This window comes from Eretmochelys imbricata, chromosome 12, assembly GCF_965152235.1.
Source record: "Eretmochelys imbricata isolate rEreImb1 chromosome 12, rEreImb1.hap1, whole genome shotgun sequence".
In the NCBI taxonomy this organism is placed as follows: Eukaryota; Metazoa; Chordata; order Testudines; family Cheloniidae; genus Eretmochelys; species Eretmochelys imbricata.
Genome location: NC_135583.1, coordinates 7509651 through 7527014, shown reverse-complemented (window position 1 = coordinate 7527014; position 17364 = coordinate 7509651). Strand labels below are relative to the sequence as shown.

The 17364-nt window shown below is 49.5% G+C and overlaps 2 protein-coding genes across 4 annotated transcripts in view; one reads left to right on the top strand and one right to left on the bottom strand.

Moving 5' to 3' along the window:
- Window positions 1-3901, bottom strand: part of CIAPIN1 (cytokine induced apoptosis inhibitor 1) — an 18931-nt gene extending 15030 nt beyond the window's left edge. The window contains exon 1 of the mRNA XM_077830682.1: window positions 3792-3901. The gene's annotated coding sequence lies outside the window, so the exon portion shown is untranslated. The remainder of the gene's footprint in view (window positions 1-3791) is intronic.
- Window positions 3860-17364, top strand: COQ9 (coenzyme Q9). 3 transcript variants are annotated; one of them, XM_077830679.1, is made up of 10 exons: window positions 3881-3992; window positions 5064-5171; window positions 7634-7805; window positions 8414-8549; window positions 8930-9072; window positions 9369-9453; window positions 10384-10488; window positions 13708-13863; window positions 14682-14735; window positions 16536-17364. In XM_077830679.1, the coding sequence occupies exons 1-10, from the start codon at window positions 3923-3925 to the stop codon at window positions 16569-16571; spliced, it is 1065 nt and encodes a 354-aa protein (XP_077686805.1). In that variant the 5' UTR covers window positions 3881-3922; the 3' UTR covers window positions 16572-17364. The 3 variants fall into 3 exon arrangements, with proteins under 3 accessions (XP_077686806.1, XP_077686807.1, XP_077686805.1); XM_077830680.1 differs by lacking the exon at window positions 5064-5171 and having other exon boundaries at window positions 3860-3992; XM_077830681.1 differs by lacking the exons at window positions 13708-13863; window positions 14682-14735; window positions 16536-17364 and adding an exon at window positions 12318-13690 and having other exon boundaries at window positions 3879-3992.

Genomic DNA, 17364 nt, shown 5'->3' with positions numbered 1-17364 from the left:
ACAGCACTTGACTCAAGGTTTAAGAATCTGAAATGTTGTCCAAAATCTGTGGGACAAGGTGTGGAGCATGCTTTCAGAAGTCTTAAAAGAGCAACATTCAGATGCAGAAACTACAGAACCTGAACCACCAAAAAAGAAAATCAACCTTCTGCTAGTGGCATCTGACTCAGGTGATGAAAATGAACACGTATCGGTCCGCTCTGCTTTCGATCATTATCGAGCAGAACCCATCATCAGCAAGGACGCATGTCCTCCGGAATGGTGGTTGAAGCCTGAAGGGACATATGCATTTTTATCGCTTCTAGCATGTAAATATCTTGCGATGCCGGCTACCAAGAGTGCCATGCAAACGTCTTTTCTCACTATCAGGTGACATTGTAAACAAGAAGCAGGCAGCATTACCTCCTGCAAATTGTAACCAAACTTGTTTGTCTGAGTGATTGGCTGAAGTAGGACTGAGTGAACAGGTAGGCTCTAAAGCAGGGGTCGGCAACCGATGGCACGCGAGCCGATTTTTAATGGTACGCTGCTGCCTGCCGGTCCCAGACACCGGCCCCGCTCAGCCCACTGCCGAACCAGGCAGGGACCCCGGCAGGCAGCAGCGTGCCATTAAAAATCCCCGCCAGCCCCCCCGGCCCACTCTTCGCCGCCCCCCCAGGCGGGATGAAGAAGCTTGATCCTGCTGGCTGCTGCAGGGCAGGCAAGCTCCCCCCTCCCCCGCCTCTTCCCCCAGTGTGCTGAGTTCCTGCCCCTCCTCCTCTCCCTGCCCCCGATCAGCTGATCTGCACGGGAGGGGGAGAAGTGGAGCCGCAGCAAACCGCTGCTCCAGGGAGGAGGCGGAAAAGAGGTGGGGACAGGGCCTTGGGAAAGGGGGCTGGAATCAGGGCATATCCCCTCCAGCCCCCTGCGGTGAGCCGCTCTGAGCAAGGGGCTGGGAGCACCCCCCACGACTCCAGCCCCCTGCCCTGACCCTTACACCCCCCCCCACACCCCAGCCCCCTGCCCTGAGCCCTGCACCCCCCCTCACACACACCCAGCCCTCTGCCCTGACTCCTGCACTCCCCCCACACCCCAGCCTCCTGCCCTGACCCCTGCACCCCCCACACACTCCATGTCCTGACTCTTGCACCCCCCACACATACCCAGCCCCACCCTGAGCACCAAACAGGAGCTCCTACACCCTCCCACATTCCCACCTGCACCCCTCGCACCAAATGGGAGCTGCCCAGGTAAGCACTCCACACCCAAACTTCTTGCCCCAACCCTGACCCCCCTCCCTCATTCTAGCTACTGGCCAGACCTGCACCCCCAACCCCCAGCCTGCTTCTTCACCCCCAGCCCTGTGCTCAGTGCACTCCCACCCTCAGCTCAGTGCAGAGAGAGAGGAAGAGAATGGGCTAGAACCAGGGAGAAGGTAGGTACCCACTCTATATGGGCAGGGCTGGGATCCCAGACCGGCAGTGGGCTGAGCAGGGCTGGCAGCCGGGACCCTGGTTGGCAGGAGCCGGCGGACTGAACCCCAGGCCAGCAGCGGGCTGAATGGCAGCAGACTGAGCCGCTCAGCACACTGCCAGTCTGGGGTCCCGGCCGCCAGCCCCTTGCCAGTCGGGGTCCCGGCCGCAGGCCCCGCTCAGCCTGCTGCTGGCCAAGGTGAACGAACCCCAGGCTGGCAGTGGGCTGAGCAGGCCAGTGGTGTAAGATCTGCATTTTAATTTAATTTTAAATGAAGCTTCTTATACATTTTGAAAACCTTGTCAATAGTTTAGTTATATAATATATAGACTTATAGAGAGAGACCTTCTAAAAAACATTAACATGTATTACTGGCACGCGAAACCTTAAATTAAAGTGAATAAATGAAGACTCGGCACACCACTTCTGAAAGGTTGCCGAACCCTGCTCTAAAGCTTTACACTGTTTTATTTTTGAATGCAGTTATTTAGTGTACATAATTCTACATTTGTAAGTTCAACTTTCATGATAAAGAGATTGCACCCTATTTGTAATGGGGAATTGAAAAATACTATTTCTCTTGCTTTTACAGTGCAAATATTTTTAATAAAAAAATATAAAGTGAGCACTGTACACTTTGTATTCTGTGTTGTAATTGAAATCAATATATTTGAAAATGTAGAAAATGTCCAAAAAAATTTAAATAAATGTATTCTATTATTGTTTAACAGTGTGATTATCACCATTAATTTTTAATCGCGTGATTAATCACAATTTTCCAAATTGTTTGACAGCCTTAGTTTTTAGCTTTTGTTGTCCTAGGCAGTCATCCAGCCTCTGCCTACATGACCAGGGCATGGCAGCTGTTAATCATGATGTTATACAATGGGGGTAAAGAAGGGGGCATTGGCCTAGGAGCATATTAAGGTGGAGATGCTGCAGTGAGAGCAGGCGTGGTATGCTGGTATCCTACAGACACACACCAGGAGAAGAAACAGATGGGAAGCAGCATCAAACTAATACCAGTGTAATGCCGGTGGCAGAACAATGGAGGAGAAATAAGAATAAAAAGGGTCTCTCCCCAAAGATAATTACGTTGGAGAGGCCAAGATCACACTGAAGGCCCTGCGCCAGCAAGCAAGATATGACTAAGGAAGATCAGCCTAGCACCAGGCAATGACTTACGCCAGGCTGCTAGCTGAGGGGAGGGGGAAAGCCCTCATGCCAGGCAGTGCCCAGGTAAGAAGGTGCCCTCATGCAAGAGAAGAGGGACAAGGAATCTCGCTCCCCCTGACTCTGGGGGTGGCAGGGTGCCATAGCCATCCATTGCCCCTGAATGAAGGTATTCGCAGCCCAGCAGGGCTCATGGGGGGAGGGCCCCAAAGGCATCACTGGGGCAGGGGACAGAGAGAGGGAACAGGGAGAAGGTGCCCAAAGGAGTCACTGTTGGGAAAGGACAAAGAGAGGGAATGGGGGAGAGGAGGGGACCCCCAAAGGAGTCACTGGGGGAAGGGGAACAGAGAGGGGGAATGGGGGAGGGGAGGGGACCCCCAAAGGAGTCACTGGGGGAGAAAGGACAGGGGGGAGGGGAACAGAGAGGGAAGGGGGGAGGGGACAGAGGGGTAAGGGGGCCCCCAAAGGAGTCGCTGGGGGGAGGGGAAGAGAGAGGGGGCCCCCAAAGGAGTCGCTGGGGGGAGGGGAAGAGAGAGGGGGCCCCCAAAGGAGTCGCTGGGGGGAGGGGAAGAGAGAGGGGGCCCCCAAAGGAGTCGCTGGGGGGAGGGGAACAGAACAGGGAAGGGGGACCCCAAAGGGGTCACTGGTGGGGAGGGGAACAGAGGGGGGGAAGGGGGCCCCCAAAGGAGTCACTGGGGGGAGAGGAAATAGGGGGAGGGGAGGGGACCCCCAAAGGAGTCACTGGGGGGGGGGGAAAGGACGGGGGGAGGGGAACAGAGAGGGAATAGGGGGAGGGGACAGAGGGGTAAGGGGGCCCCCAAAGGAGTCACTGGGGGAAGGGGAACAGAGAGAGGGAATAGGGGGAGGGGAGGGGACCCCCAAAGGAGTCACTGGGGGGGAAAGGACGGGGGGAGGGGAACAGAGAGGGAATAGGGGGAGGGGACAGAGGGGTAAGGGGGCCCCCAAAGGAGTCACTGGGGGGATGGGAAGAGAGAGGGAATAGGGGGAGGGGACAGAGGGGGCCCCCAAAGGACTCACTGGGGGGGAGGGGAACGGAGGGGGGTCCCAAAGGACTCACTGGGGGGAGGGATAGGCCCCCCCAAGCTATCTCCGAGCGAAGGGGGAGACCCACAGGGGCTGCCCCGGCTCCGCACCGCCCCTCTTACCTCTCCGCCGCGGCCGCGCCGCCCGCCTACGCCGCCCGGCCCGGCCTTCCCCGCCCCGTCATCGGCCCGCGCCCGCCGCCCCCACGGGGCGCCACGCTGACGGCTCCGGCCCGGCCTTGCCCGCTTCCAAGATGGCGGCGGTGGCGGCGGCTGCGGGGAGCCTGCGGCGCGCGGGCTGGGGGCTGCTGCGCTGCCGGCCGGGTGAGGGGCCAGCGCGGGGCCCGCCCGAGGGCGGGGAGACGAAGGGCACTGAGGGGGCCCGCCTGGCTCCGGGCCTGGTGACCGGGGGGCTGGGGCCGGCTGGGCCGCTGTTCTCAGCTGTGTGTCCCGGCGGGCTGGGCCAGGCGGGCCGGGGGAGAGCGGGGCGGGTGTCGGGTGCCAGCGGGGGGGAGGGCGCTGGAGGGGGCGGGGCGGGGGGCAGGTGGGTGCAGGGTGGCGCTGGGGAGAGTGGGGTGGGTGCTGGGTGGCTGCAGGGTGGCGCTGGGGAGAGTGGGGTGGGTGCTGAGTGGCTGCAAGGTGGCGCTGGGGAGAGTGGGGTGGGTGCTGGGTGCCAGCGTGGTGGGTGCGGGGTGGCTGCAGGGTGGCGCTGGGGAGAGTGGGGTGGGTGCGGGGTGGCTGCAGGGTGGCGCTGGGGAGAGTGGGGTGGGTGTGGGGTGGCTGCAGGGTGGCGCTGGGGAGAGTGGGGTGGGTGCTGGGTGCCAGCGTGGTGGGTGCTGGGTGGCTGCAGGGTGGCGCTGGGGAGAGTGGGGTGGGTGCGGGGTGGCTGCAGGGTGGCGCTGGGGAGAGTGGGGTGGGTGTGGGGTGGCTGCAGGGTGGCGCTGGGGAGAGTGGGGTGGGTGCTGGGTGCCAGCGGGGTGGGTGCTGGGTGGCTGCAGGGTGGCGCTGGGGAGAGTGGGGTGGGTGCAGGGTGCCAGCGTGGTGGGTGCTGGGTGGGTGCAGGGTGGCGCTGGGGAGAGTGGGGTGGGTGCTGGGTGCCAGCGGGGTGGCGCTGGGGAGAGCGTGGTGGGTGCTGGGTGGCTGCAGGGTGGCGCTGGGGAGAGTGGGGTGGGTGCCGGTTGTTGCTGGGGAGAGTGGGGTGGCTGCAGGGTGGCGCTGGGGAGAGTGGGGTGAGGATGCTGGGTGCCAGCGGGGTGGCATTGTGGAGACCCATTTACAGACACATCTGGCTGGCATTGGTGCCCTGCAGTGTGCCCGGGGGGGGGTGCTGCCAGCTGCGTGGTTAAGGCTGCGTAGCAGTTTTCCATTTAACTAGACTCCTATTTATTTACCAAGCACCAAGATGGCCCGTGACGCTGCACCGATTAAAAGCGATGGCTTCTGCCCCTAGCAGCTTGCAAACCAAATCACAGGCTGCCAGTAGAGCTCAGACGCATCAGCTAGGTAGGCGGAAGCTCTGATGTAGTTGTGTTTAAGTGGTTATCTGTGAGTGCTAGTGGCACAGTGCTAGAATTTGGGTCCATTTGGTACTGGGCCAGGAGCCGGACATTCACTTGGCTTTGGTATATTCTGGGTATCAGGGCAGAGTAGGGGGTCAGATGGCATTGAGAGGTTATGAGTGTTAAGGAGAAGCAGATGCATGACTGACAAGGCGCTACTCCACATGCTAGAGTTCTCAAACTGGGGGGGGTCGCGAGGTTATTAGTTGGGGGTTGTGAGCTGTCAGCCGCCACCCCAGCCCCCGCTTTGCCTCCAGCATTTATAATGGTGTTAAATATATAATAAAGGGTTTTTAATTTATAGGGGGGGGAGTCACACTCAGAGGCTTGCTGTGTAAAAGGGGTCACCAGTATAAAAGTTTGAGAACCTCTGGGCTAGAGTGAATTAGATGTTTAACTGGTATTCCGGTATCCTGAGCCCTGCCTGTGTCATTTGTAACCGAACCACTAAGAGGAGCACAGCAAGATTAGCACTGTGTCTGTGGAGTGGCATAGAGGCCTCACTGCAGTGTCTCATGCTGACACCAGAAGTCTTACGCGCCGTGTACCCTTCGTGTTGGCTTTAGTGTTAGGGTGCAAGATCCTCTCAGCTTTACTCGAACCGTAGTATGCGCGGCTGGCGGTGTCATTGGGACACAGGGCACAGTAAGGGTGAAGAACACCAGCAGGTCACATGCTGTAAGGAAGAGAAATTGGTGTCTCTAATACAATGAAGCCAGACCTATTGCAAGTTTTGGGTTAACTGGAGTCGAGTGGCTCAGACAGTGGTGATGAAGTGGTATGAACAATAAGGAAGCCCTGTTTGACTGCAGTTTATGTACAACTGTTTGCCAGTTCTAGACATAACAAGTCGTACAGCGTGAGACTGGGAGGTGTGGGGGGTGGAAATGATGGTTGATAAGAGCCTGTTATGGAAGAGGAAGTGCTGGGTGAAGGATATTGAAAGGAGTATTCTGCTATTAAAACTTCTTGGCTCTTGGGACATAAAGAAAATCTCCTTTAGAGTTATCAGATCATCCCATTAATCTCTTTCTGCCCCTCCCCCCAAAAAACGGAATGGGTAAAATTGTCCCAGATTGTGTATTTTCACTTAAGGGAGAGCTTAGAGGGTGTCTGAACTATGCAGCCAGTGGCTTGTCTATGCACGTACTTTACAGCAACTTGGGTTTAAATCTACCCCACGCTAGCCTGCTGCGTACCAAGTGTCCATGCAGACCCTGCTGACACACACTAACAGCTCCTTATTGTCCTTTGATTCATTCCCATTTCAAAATGAGGAAGATAAGAGCACACTAGGGAACTGTTAGTGCATGTCAGCAGGATCCACAGGGACAGTTAGTGCGCAGCTGGCGACTGTGTGGTAGATTTACACCCCAGCTTGCTGCAAACTAATGATTTGTGTAGACAAGCCCTATGGAATTGGTTCTTTCTAAGCCAAAGACGGGCAACTGTGTTAATGTACTAACCTGTAAACCCCATTCTGGTCAAGACAAAATTTAATTAGTGTCCAGTGGAAAAGCCTTAAATAAAAGCCTGCACTTAAATATCTTGGTAGTGAGGCTGAAAATGAAAACTAGTCTCCTTAATAACTTTCCTTGACCAGTTCCTCCCCAGGCATATACATAATAAGCCATCCACATTCTTTCCAAAGTGCAATTTGGGGCATGACTATGATCAGACCCAGAAAGGAATTTAGCAAAGTAGCTGGCCAACTCATTCATATCATCTGTCACTGGGTGACATTTACCGGGGGGGGAAGCCAGTTTTTATTTACAATCTCAAGTCAGATGAGCTGCTTAGTCAATGAACCCAGATTTTTTAAAGTGCAGTCTGTGTCAGATCAGCAGCATGCCCCTTTGGGAAGGACACAGAATATACATATACACGCATTACATTTTTAAAAAATAACTCTGTTTGGCTAAAGAAAAACAATTATTATGTGATAGCCAAATTACAGTAGCATTTTGTCTTTGAACAGGTCACTTTAAAATTAAATGCCCTAGTCTAAGTGTAGCATTGTTAGGATTTGGTTAGTCTGTCGGTCATAAGCACTACCCAGTCAAGCTCTTTATTGTAAGTTCACTGGCTCTTTACTTTCTTTTCCTTACTGGTTTCAGCATGGAAAGAAAGAGGAGGCAAGTCATGCTGTGGTGGCCTCCAGTCAGTGTTTGTTTGGCTTCCAGTGCAAGGTTGTGAAATCCTCTGCTGTTTGGAAGAAGATCACAAACTGCAGGATTTTTTTCCTACAACAGAACATCTTCCCTTTATTTCAAGCGCACAAATATGGACACTTTTTCTGGAGGAAAAAACTAGTTGCTCCAATCTCTGTTTCTGTTCTCATTCACCCCTGGTTCCTCCTCACTCTCCTTTAACGGAGACCAATGACTCTTGTGGTTTCCATTTCAGTGGTCACATGCCCATTGTACCCAGCCCAGCGTGCCTTCCATGCCTCAGCTCTGCTGAGGAGAGTCTCAGATGAACAGAAACAGGAGCCGCCACCATCTTCCTCCCAGCAACGTTTTGAATCACACCCACCAGGTGACCAGCCTGACCAGGAGCCCCAGCGCTCACACCACAGGTAACCTACATAGCCAGTACCAGTACCTGCTGATAAAGGGATTAGAGAAATGGAGAACCCATTCAAAAATCATGAATTCCAGGTTTAATCCAGAACTTGATACTTCTGAGTTTGGCGTTCTGTTTTGCTCTGACAAAATGCAAGTTCTCTTGGCCATCAGAGAGGCAGAATAGGAACTGCTTCCAAGCAGGAATTTCTCTTGTTTGCATAGCACATGCGTCAGTTTTAGATTTTTGTAAACTTGGCAGTTATGGTTGCCTTATATGCTAAATACAAGGCCTGTGACAAAACAATTTACAGTTACACAAGCAATATTCAAAACTGGGCAGTCACCAGGTACCCATCTAGGTCCAGCCCTCCTTTTCTCCTCTTGCCCCTACATGAACTGTGGTTAATTTTAAGGATCATTTTCCCCAGAGACAGGAAGGATTTTAGAGAGACGGGGGGGGATTTGTATTAAAAGAGCAGAACCATAAAGCAAAGGACAACCCAGTGTGTATCTGACTCAAGAGAGCACCTGCCAGTGGTGAAACAAGAATAGGATGATGTGTCCTGGTTTGTGGTATGTGAGGGTAGAATTCCCTCACTATAATGACACCTTCTTTTAGTTACACTGATCAGGGTGGTGCGGAATCTGAGGACTATGAGAGTGAAGAGCAGCTGCAGCACCGAATCCTGACAGCGTCGCTGGAGTTTGTGCCTACTCACGGGTGGACAGCAGATGCCATTGCAGAGGGAGCCAAGGTATGTGGCAGGAGAGACCGAGAGCATGTAAGAAATTAGAGAGAGATGCAGTTCAAAGAGACCCAGAGCCAAACTCTTCCCTTACACTTGAGCAACCTTATGGAAATCCATAGGGTTGGTCCTGTCTATAAAGCAGGGCAGAACTGACCCACTTTATACACTCACTAGAAGGTAATGTCAACGTTAGATGCAGTGTGGAGCAACAGGGGCACAGAAGGGTCTGGGAAGAGGTTGGTACAGGAAGAGCTTTATAAAGTAACTTCATTCTGTTTTGAATTCATGTGATGTCTTGTACCAAATCAAATATCAAACGGCATTCCCTACGTGGTGGCTGTTCAGCAATTAGTGACCGACTGAGTCTTTCTCCTTCCGTCCCACAGTCTCTGGGCCTCTCTGTTGCTGCAGCAGGGATGTTTCACAATGACGGCAGTGAGCTGATACTACACTTTGTGTCCCAGTGCAACTCTGAGCTCTCTAATTTGTTGGAGGAACAGCAAAAACTGGTGCATCTGGGCCAGGCAGAGTGAGTATCATGTGTTGTAGTTACTAACTATATGCGGAAACATGTGTCTTCCTAGGTGCACAGGCACCAGGGGATAGGACAAAAGTACTGTCCAGTGACATAGGTGCTTCAGAAGAAAAATTATTCATGTACAAATGAATCCAGCCATACAGACATGTGCTTGTATAGATGAGCCAGAGTTAGGAGACGGGAAGGATGCACCTCATCTGCTAAGTTTGGATGGAGGTTAAAATTTTAAAAATGAAAATTCAAAGTTGAATCTTTAGCAGATAGGTGTATGGTTTTTCTTCTTCCAGGAAGAAGAAGACAGACCAGTTCCTGAGAGATGCTGTGGAAGCCAGACTGAGGATGCTTATCCCATACATTGAGAAATGGCCCCAGGTACAAAATGGACCTGCAGATTCTCTTTTTAAATATGTCCCTGAAGCCTCTGGATTCCCTAGCATATGTGAAACCCACACTAGATAGTTCCTTCAGGACCTAGGGGTATGTCCTTGGAGGGTAACAGCTGGCAGCAGAGATTGATGGTGTTTTTTCTTGCAATCCCAAAATGGCAAACATCTCATGATGCACCCCTTCCATTCTGGAGCTCCAAGGGGAGTTCAGTCTCTGTGCTGGATTGCTCCTGCACTCAAATTGCAAGATAGGTTCCCTGTAGCACTGGTCCTGGGGTCTGTTGCATTCTGCTCATCTGATGCTTGGAAATGGTGAAGTGGTGCTTATTTCACTATATTGCATCTCCAGCATGCTAACGATAAACCTTCAAAAACACAAACTAAGGTAGATTGATGAGCTTGTTGGAACTTGATGCTGCTTTGCTGAACATCCAAGCTTAATTCTTGGATTTAGCCTCTTCCCTCCTTGGGCTAGAAAACTAGGAGGTGTTTTAAGGTGAGGTGCTCACTTCCAGTGGGGGTGAGCATAGCTTCAGTAGCTACCAGCTGATCTAGAGGCATCACTGCTGGATTGGATAGCTTCATCCAGTTTTTCCCAACAGAGAGAAGGCAGATAATAGTGTTAATATATTAGTTGTGTTGTGAAGGAAGATGGAGGCCTCCCACAGGAGGGTGGAAGTGTTTCTTTCTTGCAAGAAAGAGAGCACCAATAGGATTCATAATGGCCCTGTTACTCAAGGAGGGGGACATAAAAGAGACCATTGCTAGCTGAATGGGACTGGGAATGCCTCTTGCTCGAGGTGGAGACAGAACCATAGCAACATGGGGAAAAAAATCAATGCATGCAAAAGATTGTGTGTTGGTTTGTTTTAATGCTGTGTGCTTCTCTCCACTTGTCTGTCTCCTTCCTTTTCAGGCTGTAAGCGTTCTGCTGCTTCCACACAACATCCCTTCCAGCCTAAACCTCCTCACTAGCATGGTGGACGATATGTGGCACTATGCAGGAGATCAGTCCACCGATGTAAGTCCTGGCGCCATGCAAACAGACTAGTCATACCTTTTAGCATTGCATAGCAACATGAAGGATTGAAGTGTGCATTGCAATCATGTCTGTTTCAGAGCAAAGTCTTTATCCTTGTTGTAGAATTGAGTAAGGACAAAATTTTCAGAACGCTTAAGTTCCCATTTTCAACAGTGACTTAGGAGCCTAAGTTCTGTTGAAAGTCTGTGGGACTTAGGCACCTAGTGGGATTTTTCAAAAGCCTACCTGCATCTCAAGGTTCATAGAATCATAGAATAGAATATCAGGGTTGGAAGGGACCTCAGGAGGTCATCTAGTCCAACTCCCTGCTCAAAGCAGGACCAATCTCCCATTTTTGTCCCAGATCCCTAAATGGCCCCCTCAAGGATTGAACTCTCAACCCTGGGTTTAGCAGGCCAATGCTCAAACCACTGAGCTATCCCTCCCCCAGGTTCCTAAATACCTTTACAATCTGGCTCTTCAGCCCATTGACTTTCAATGAAACTTAGGCTTTTAAGTCACTGTTGAAAATGGAACATCATCTACTCCTGGAGGCATTCTGCACCAAAACTTAAAAATTGTGCACACAATATTTAAAAGTTCTGCAAAATTCTGCAAATTTTATTTGTCAAAACAACGCTACTTAATCACACCAATTTCAAGTTATTTTGGTAACTTATTTCAAAATACCTGCCAGCAAGTATGTCTGTAATAATACAGACACACACACACATTCCCCCAGGAGTAGAGTTAAAGAAACCCCTATGACAACCCACTTCCTGTTTCTCTACCCTCTTCCCCTCCAGAGCCCAGCTGGGGGGCCAGACACACACAAGCTCTCCCCCACTCTCCCTGTGGAGCTCCTCCCCTAGCCAATACACCCTCCTCTTTTCCCCTGCAGTGTCTTCTGTGTGTGAGCTGGGCTCTGCTGGGTCCAGTGGCCCCTAGTGGTGGCCAGAAGCACTGCAGCCCATTTCTGTGGGGGAAAGGAAATTCTGTGCGCACAACATTAATTTCTGCAAAATTCTGCATTGCGCAGTGGCGCAGAATTCTCCCAGGAGTAATCGTCTCTTATGTAACTTATGTGCTTTTGAAAATTGTACCCTGTGTCTTTATAACTGGCTGTAATTAGGTATAGACTAAAAGGTGTCGCTCTCTTAGACTTTGTTATAACAATGTTCTTTTTTTTTTTTAAGACCCAAACACAATTTGAGATTTTATATGAGTGTAACTCAGGGACAGAAAAGTTGATCCAAATGTTCACCATTAAAAGAAATGTTTCTGTTCAGGCTACTGTCTCCACCATTGATGATAGCATGTGCAGATTCTCCTCAAAACCCTTCAAAGCAGCTAAACATAAAATACCAGTAGCTTATTAAAGCCTTCATCTTTCTGGCAGGAAATAAAAGCAAAGTAAATTATAGCTTTAATTAAAGCAATTAATAAATTATTTTAATTCATGTAGACATCAGTGGGGAAAGCTAAATGAGCCATCTTAACAAACTACTTTAATAAACTTCAGTTATGTATAAAATAGCTACTGCAATGGAAAATAAATAAGATGACAGAAAAATTAAAGAAATAAACCAGAAAGCAGCTGAAAGGAGTTGATCACACCCAGAAATCTAAGTGCCTTATGGAGTCTGAAAGTCATTGATGATATTTCAGAGGCTGGGCCTAAACTGAGCTGTTTCTGAAAGTCTCCCCGGCACCTTTGAAATGGAAGAACCTCTCTTTCACATTCTTTATCTATTCATCACTACTTCTGAGGGAGTCACCAAGTTGTCTGTGGGGACCTGGGAAGCTGATCCCATTCCCTGTTTCCCTAGGAAGGCGTTAGCTCAGTCACTTGCAGTAAGGCCATCTTGAACATGGAGCTCTCCGTCACCTACCTTTGCACAGAGGACTCCTGTGTTGCATGCTTTGACGCAGCAGAGGAACAAGGGCAAAGAATGGGATGCGTCTGAGACAAACTGGTTTGCAAGTGGCTATGTGGAGAGTAAAGGTTTGCAAGTTTCTGGTGTAGCTGATAGAAGGACATTCTATCCAACCAATATTTTGCCAATTTCTAACCATGTTTTTGCAACTCAAGTCCGCTGTTTTCTCTTGTGCTTTTAAGTGTGAATGGAGCAACCATCACTGCTCTTATCTCTGCTGCAACTTGGGGTTTTTAATCACGAAAGCAAACAAAGTTGAAAAGTAAGAGTCCCTTTACAATTTTTTTTTGCTTGGCATGGGAATTATTCAAGTGCGGTTGGACAAACTGGAGAGTTTCAGGTATAGCCCATTGTAATGCATCTTATGGCATTGCTAGCGCAATGTAATGATTCAGCGTGTGGTATCAGTACTCTTTATACATGTCTGAATCCCTAGCAGCTCACAGCTGGGGATTGGTTCTGAATATAGGATTTGTTGTGCTGCATCAGGCTATTAACTTCACATTGGCTGATACAAATGCCTTACGGAAAGGTGAAGTCTTCCACAATGCATCTTGCTGACTGGGCAGCGCAGAATAGGGTGAGGCTGGATTCCTTCCTAACCCCTGCAGCAACCTATTTGCACTCTGAAGCGGGTAGTGGTGGTGTAACTTTTGGTCAGCAATTTTCTACACGCTGCTTTTTCTCCCTCTCTCTTGCTCAGAACCAGGTGGTCACTGTAATTGTGATATCAGTTTGGTGCCAGGAGAGCAGCTGCCGTGTCAGAGGGTGGTGGCCTACTGCATAAGCACAATTTGTGCATTCATAATAGTTTAAGGCCCAGAGCCACAAAGGTATTTAGGGTTCTAACTTCCATTGATTTCAATCTGTCTTGTCTGCTAAGCTGTCCCTTCACCCTGGATCAATCACTGCCCAGCTGATAACTTGGGAGAGATTACCTCTATTCTACCTCTCCCCTTCCCAGGTCAGCTTATGAGATCTGCATTTTACTGGACAGTGCTTAACCTTGTGTCTCATGATTAAAGCTATGATTATGTCATGGAGATCACGGAATCCGTGACTTCCAGAGATCTCCGTGACATTTTCTGCCCTGGGGCTGGAACTCCCAGCCAGCCCCCTTGCAGCTCCCAGCCCCCGCCCTGGTGGGGGGACCCCTCCAAAAGTCATGGACAGGTCACAAGCTTCTGTGAATTTTTGTTTATTGCCTGTGACCTGTCCATGACTTTTACTAAAAATATCTCTGACAAAACCTTAGCCTTACTCATGATTCATGTCCTTGCAGATTAATTGGTACACTCGTCGGACAGTGCTAGCTGGCATCTACAACACCACTGAGGTGGTGATGATGCAGGACTCGTCTCCTGACTTTGAAGAGACTTGGCGCTTCCTGGAAAACAGAATAGCTGATGCCATGAAGATGGGTCATACAGCTAAACAGGTAACACTATATAGTTTAGGGAACATAGGGCCTGTCGATACTGCAATCATGGGTTTGTTGCAGCTTGAGCAGACATACCCAAGCTATCTGTACTCTAGCTAGCTTGGGTAGTGGACCGTGAAGCTGCAGCAGCATGGGTTTAAGTGCACACTAGCTGCCTGAGTAAATACCCAGGGTTCCACACAGGCTTGTATAGCCCATGCTGCCTCGGCCTCTCAAGCTGTAATCACACCCCATGATTTCAGTGCAGACGTACACATAGCCTTACGTAGGTGATGTGTGTGCAGCTGGACATGGTTCAGTGCTAATGCACAACAAGCACCTAGGCACAAACCAGCCAGTACACACACACAGAAAATATACTGACGGGCGAGCCATGTGCACTGTTAGTACAATAACAATAAATGTGTATAAATCACATAGACAGTGAATTACATGTGTATGCCTCTCCATGTAAATCCAGCAAAATAGTTACATTTAGTCACTTTGATGCTAGACTGGCCCACTTAGATAACGTTACTGGGAGAATTCCAGGCGAGTCCCTCCTCTGCTTTGGAACCATTCCTGTGTTATGGTTTTAGTATATTAGTCCGTGTGTGTCACCACTTGGCCTATGTACTGGATGTGCATGTCGGCTCCCTTGTGCTCCACTCTGAACCTGTGCTTGGATGTCACTTTTCTGCATCACTGGGTGCATACAAACACCTCCATCACGGCAACACATGCTTGCAAAGAGCTACGTGTGTGTAAACCTCTCCTATGAGCCTATACAAGTTTAAAATCAGCAGAAAGCAACAGTGTGTTCTTGTATTGCCTAGGTACAGTCAACAGGAGAAGCACTCGTCCAGGGCTTAATGGGAGCTGCAGTCACTGTAAGTAGTGTTGAAAGCAGAGCATCTAAAGAGGGTTGTTTCTATTCCTCATCCAGACTTCATACTAGTTTCTTCTTCATCCCAAGTTTAGAACCCAGCTGAGAGAGTGTCTCTTGTGGTATTTCTATCAAGGAGATAGTAGCTTCTTTACTGGTGGAGCTTCAAGTCACGAGCATCTTGAAATGTTTTTTCTGGGGAAGAAGTATTTGAATGGTCTGCTCATTTCCCTATGAAAGAACTCACAATACAGTGCCAAAATACACGTTGGATGTTTGAGGATTAGGGGCCAGGAAGTAGGAGAGAAAGAGGTGTCAGAATAAAGAATTTATCAGTCTTTTTCCCTTGTAATGTCTTTCCTGGTCAGTGACCAAATTAGGGACTTTTAGGAAAACCCAGGTGCTGCCTGTAATAGTATTTGGTTAAACAGTAAGGGGTGCATTTCCCTCTGAATCAGTCCTGAACCCCTGCTCCAGTTTTATGGTAGGAGATACTGTGCTGCTGAAGAGGTCTGTGCTCAGCTGAGATGTAAAACCAAGTTCCTGACCACTTGTGATGACTAAATAGCCGATGGTGCACTTATTATGAGAATCAAGGTGCTTGTGCCAGGGTCCTGACCAAACTGCTAGTCGGGGGTTTATGTTCTGGATTAAATGACTTCCACAATTTCATTTGGATACAGTATCCTCTTCTTTCACTAAAAAGAAGCTGTGTTCCACCACAGAGGTGGTAGCCGGTCTGTGACATATGAAGTGTTTCCCCTGTGCCTGTTTATAACTGATAAACTGCTTTGATTTCCTTTGGGATGAAAGGGTGCTAAATAAATAGATAGTATACCGTTATTTTAGCAAGCAAATCCTGTCAGCACTGTGTTTCTGTACTGAATTTCTCTACAACACAGATTACACATGCAACAAAACTACCTTCCCACTAATAGAAATAAGCTTTTCTTCATGTTTAAGACTGGAGCATTACTTGGGAACAATTTTTACTGTTGTTGCAGTTAAGGATTAATCCCACCCTCCTAGACTGGTCACCTGTCGCCTCAGACCGTTAGGGTTTTTCCTGCCATTTGTTGAAAGGACTCTAGGATCCTAGGCCACAAGAAATCTGCATGCTATATGAGAGTTACTGCTGCCACACTGCGAATCTCATCACTGTAGATTAATCCTGCTGGCACCAGCTGTCAAGGCACATCCCATTGTTGAAGATTTAGTGTATCGGGGCATCATTTTACCGTCCGTTACATTAGTCACAGAGGGAGAGATCAAAGGAGGTTAAAGGGGTCATTTAAAAGGAAAAGGACAAGTTCAGTAGTTCAAAAGCAGCACATGTCAACGATGGGAGGAGTCCAAGTCCAGGTGCTGCGATTGTTCGTCCCAAGGCTGGAATTGCTACACAGGGGCACTAAGACCCTGGAGAGTTAGGAAAAGGGGTTTGTATTGCTTTCCAAGGACACCTCTAGCCAATTCAGGAAGTGATGTTGATTGTGCTGTAGAGGGAGCCACACGCAGCCCTCATTGGCTGGAGAGAAGGCTGACACCAGGGCAAGAGAGGAGACGATGGATGTAATTCCAGAGAACAGTTAGGTTAGATTGCTCTGGTGGTGAGCATGCAATATCTGGGAGTTTTTTCTGTAATCCCGGTCTGCCTGATATCTGCCTAGTCCCTTCCCACAGAGACAGATTCCCAAACACTTGGAAGGAACAGCTACATGTAGCCACACTGAACATTCATGTACCACTGGTGTTAATTACTTTCATCTTCTTGTCATTTCTGTTCCATTCACGTGGTGTGCAACAGATAAAGAATCTGGCGGGACTGAACCAGCGGCGGTGAAGAGGAAGAGACGGAACTGAAAGTCTGTGCCATGCCTTTTGCCTGTAAGAAGATTGAAGGCAGAATCCCAGTGCGCACAGGAACATGGAGCCATCACAACAATGAACATCCCCAGCACTGTTAAAATTTTCCCCACCGCAGAAGCCTGTCTAGCAGAATGGCACAAGCATCTGTATTTACTGGGATTTGTAAATAACTTAAGACCAGGCTTCCTGTTTGTGTTCCCTATTTTGATTAGACTTTCCTAGTAACCCTGGTGTAGTAAAAACACAGATTAGTGCATTATTAGACAATTGTGACGAAAGGTTGATTGAACTGAATTAGGCCAGACCCCAATGACATCTTTCACTTGCACTGCCCCAGTCCTCCATAACACATAGACCATGTGTGCCTTGAACCCCGAGTGGACATCATGTTTTCACGTCACTGCTGGAAATGACACTTTCAGGAAGAGACCTCACAGCAGGGGCCAGTTGGCGTTATTAGATGGTGCTCTTTGGAAGGCTGTCACTGGGATAGCCTTTCACGGTTTTTACCTGTGTGAATGCATTCCTGGATTGATTTCTTAGGGGAGTAATGCAATCAAACACGGTAATAAGGGGTTTGGAGGTTGGGCATACCGACAGCCCCCCAACCAGCCATTTGCGGATACCCGCTAGTGCCTGTAGCCGTAAAGCCTGTTTCTGAATGTGTGATCCACCCTGCTGCTGGGCTCCGGCCATGGCAGCCGGCTGACTCGCTTGTAAATTAGTTAGAAACGAGTCTGTAAAGAATTAAAAAAGTCCTATTTAAA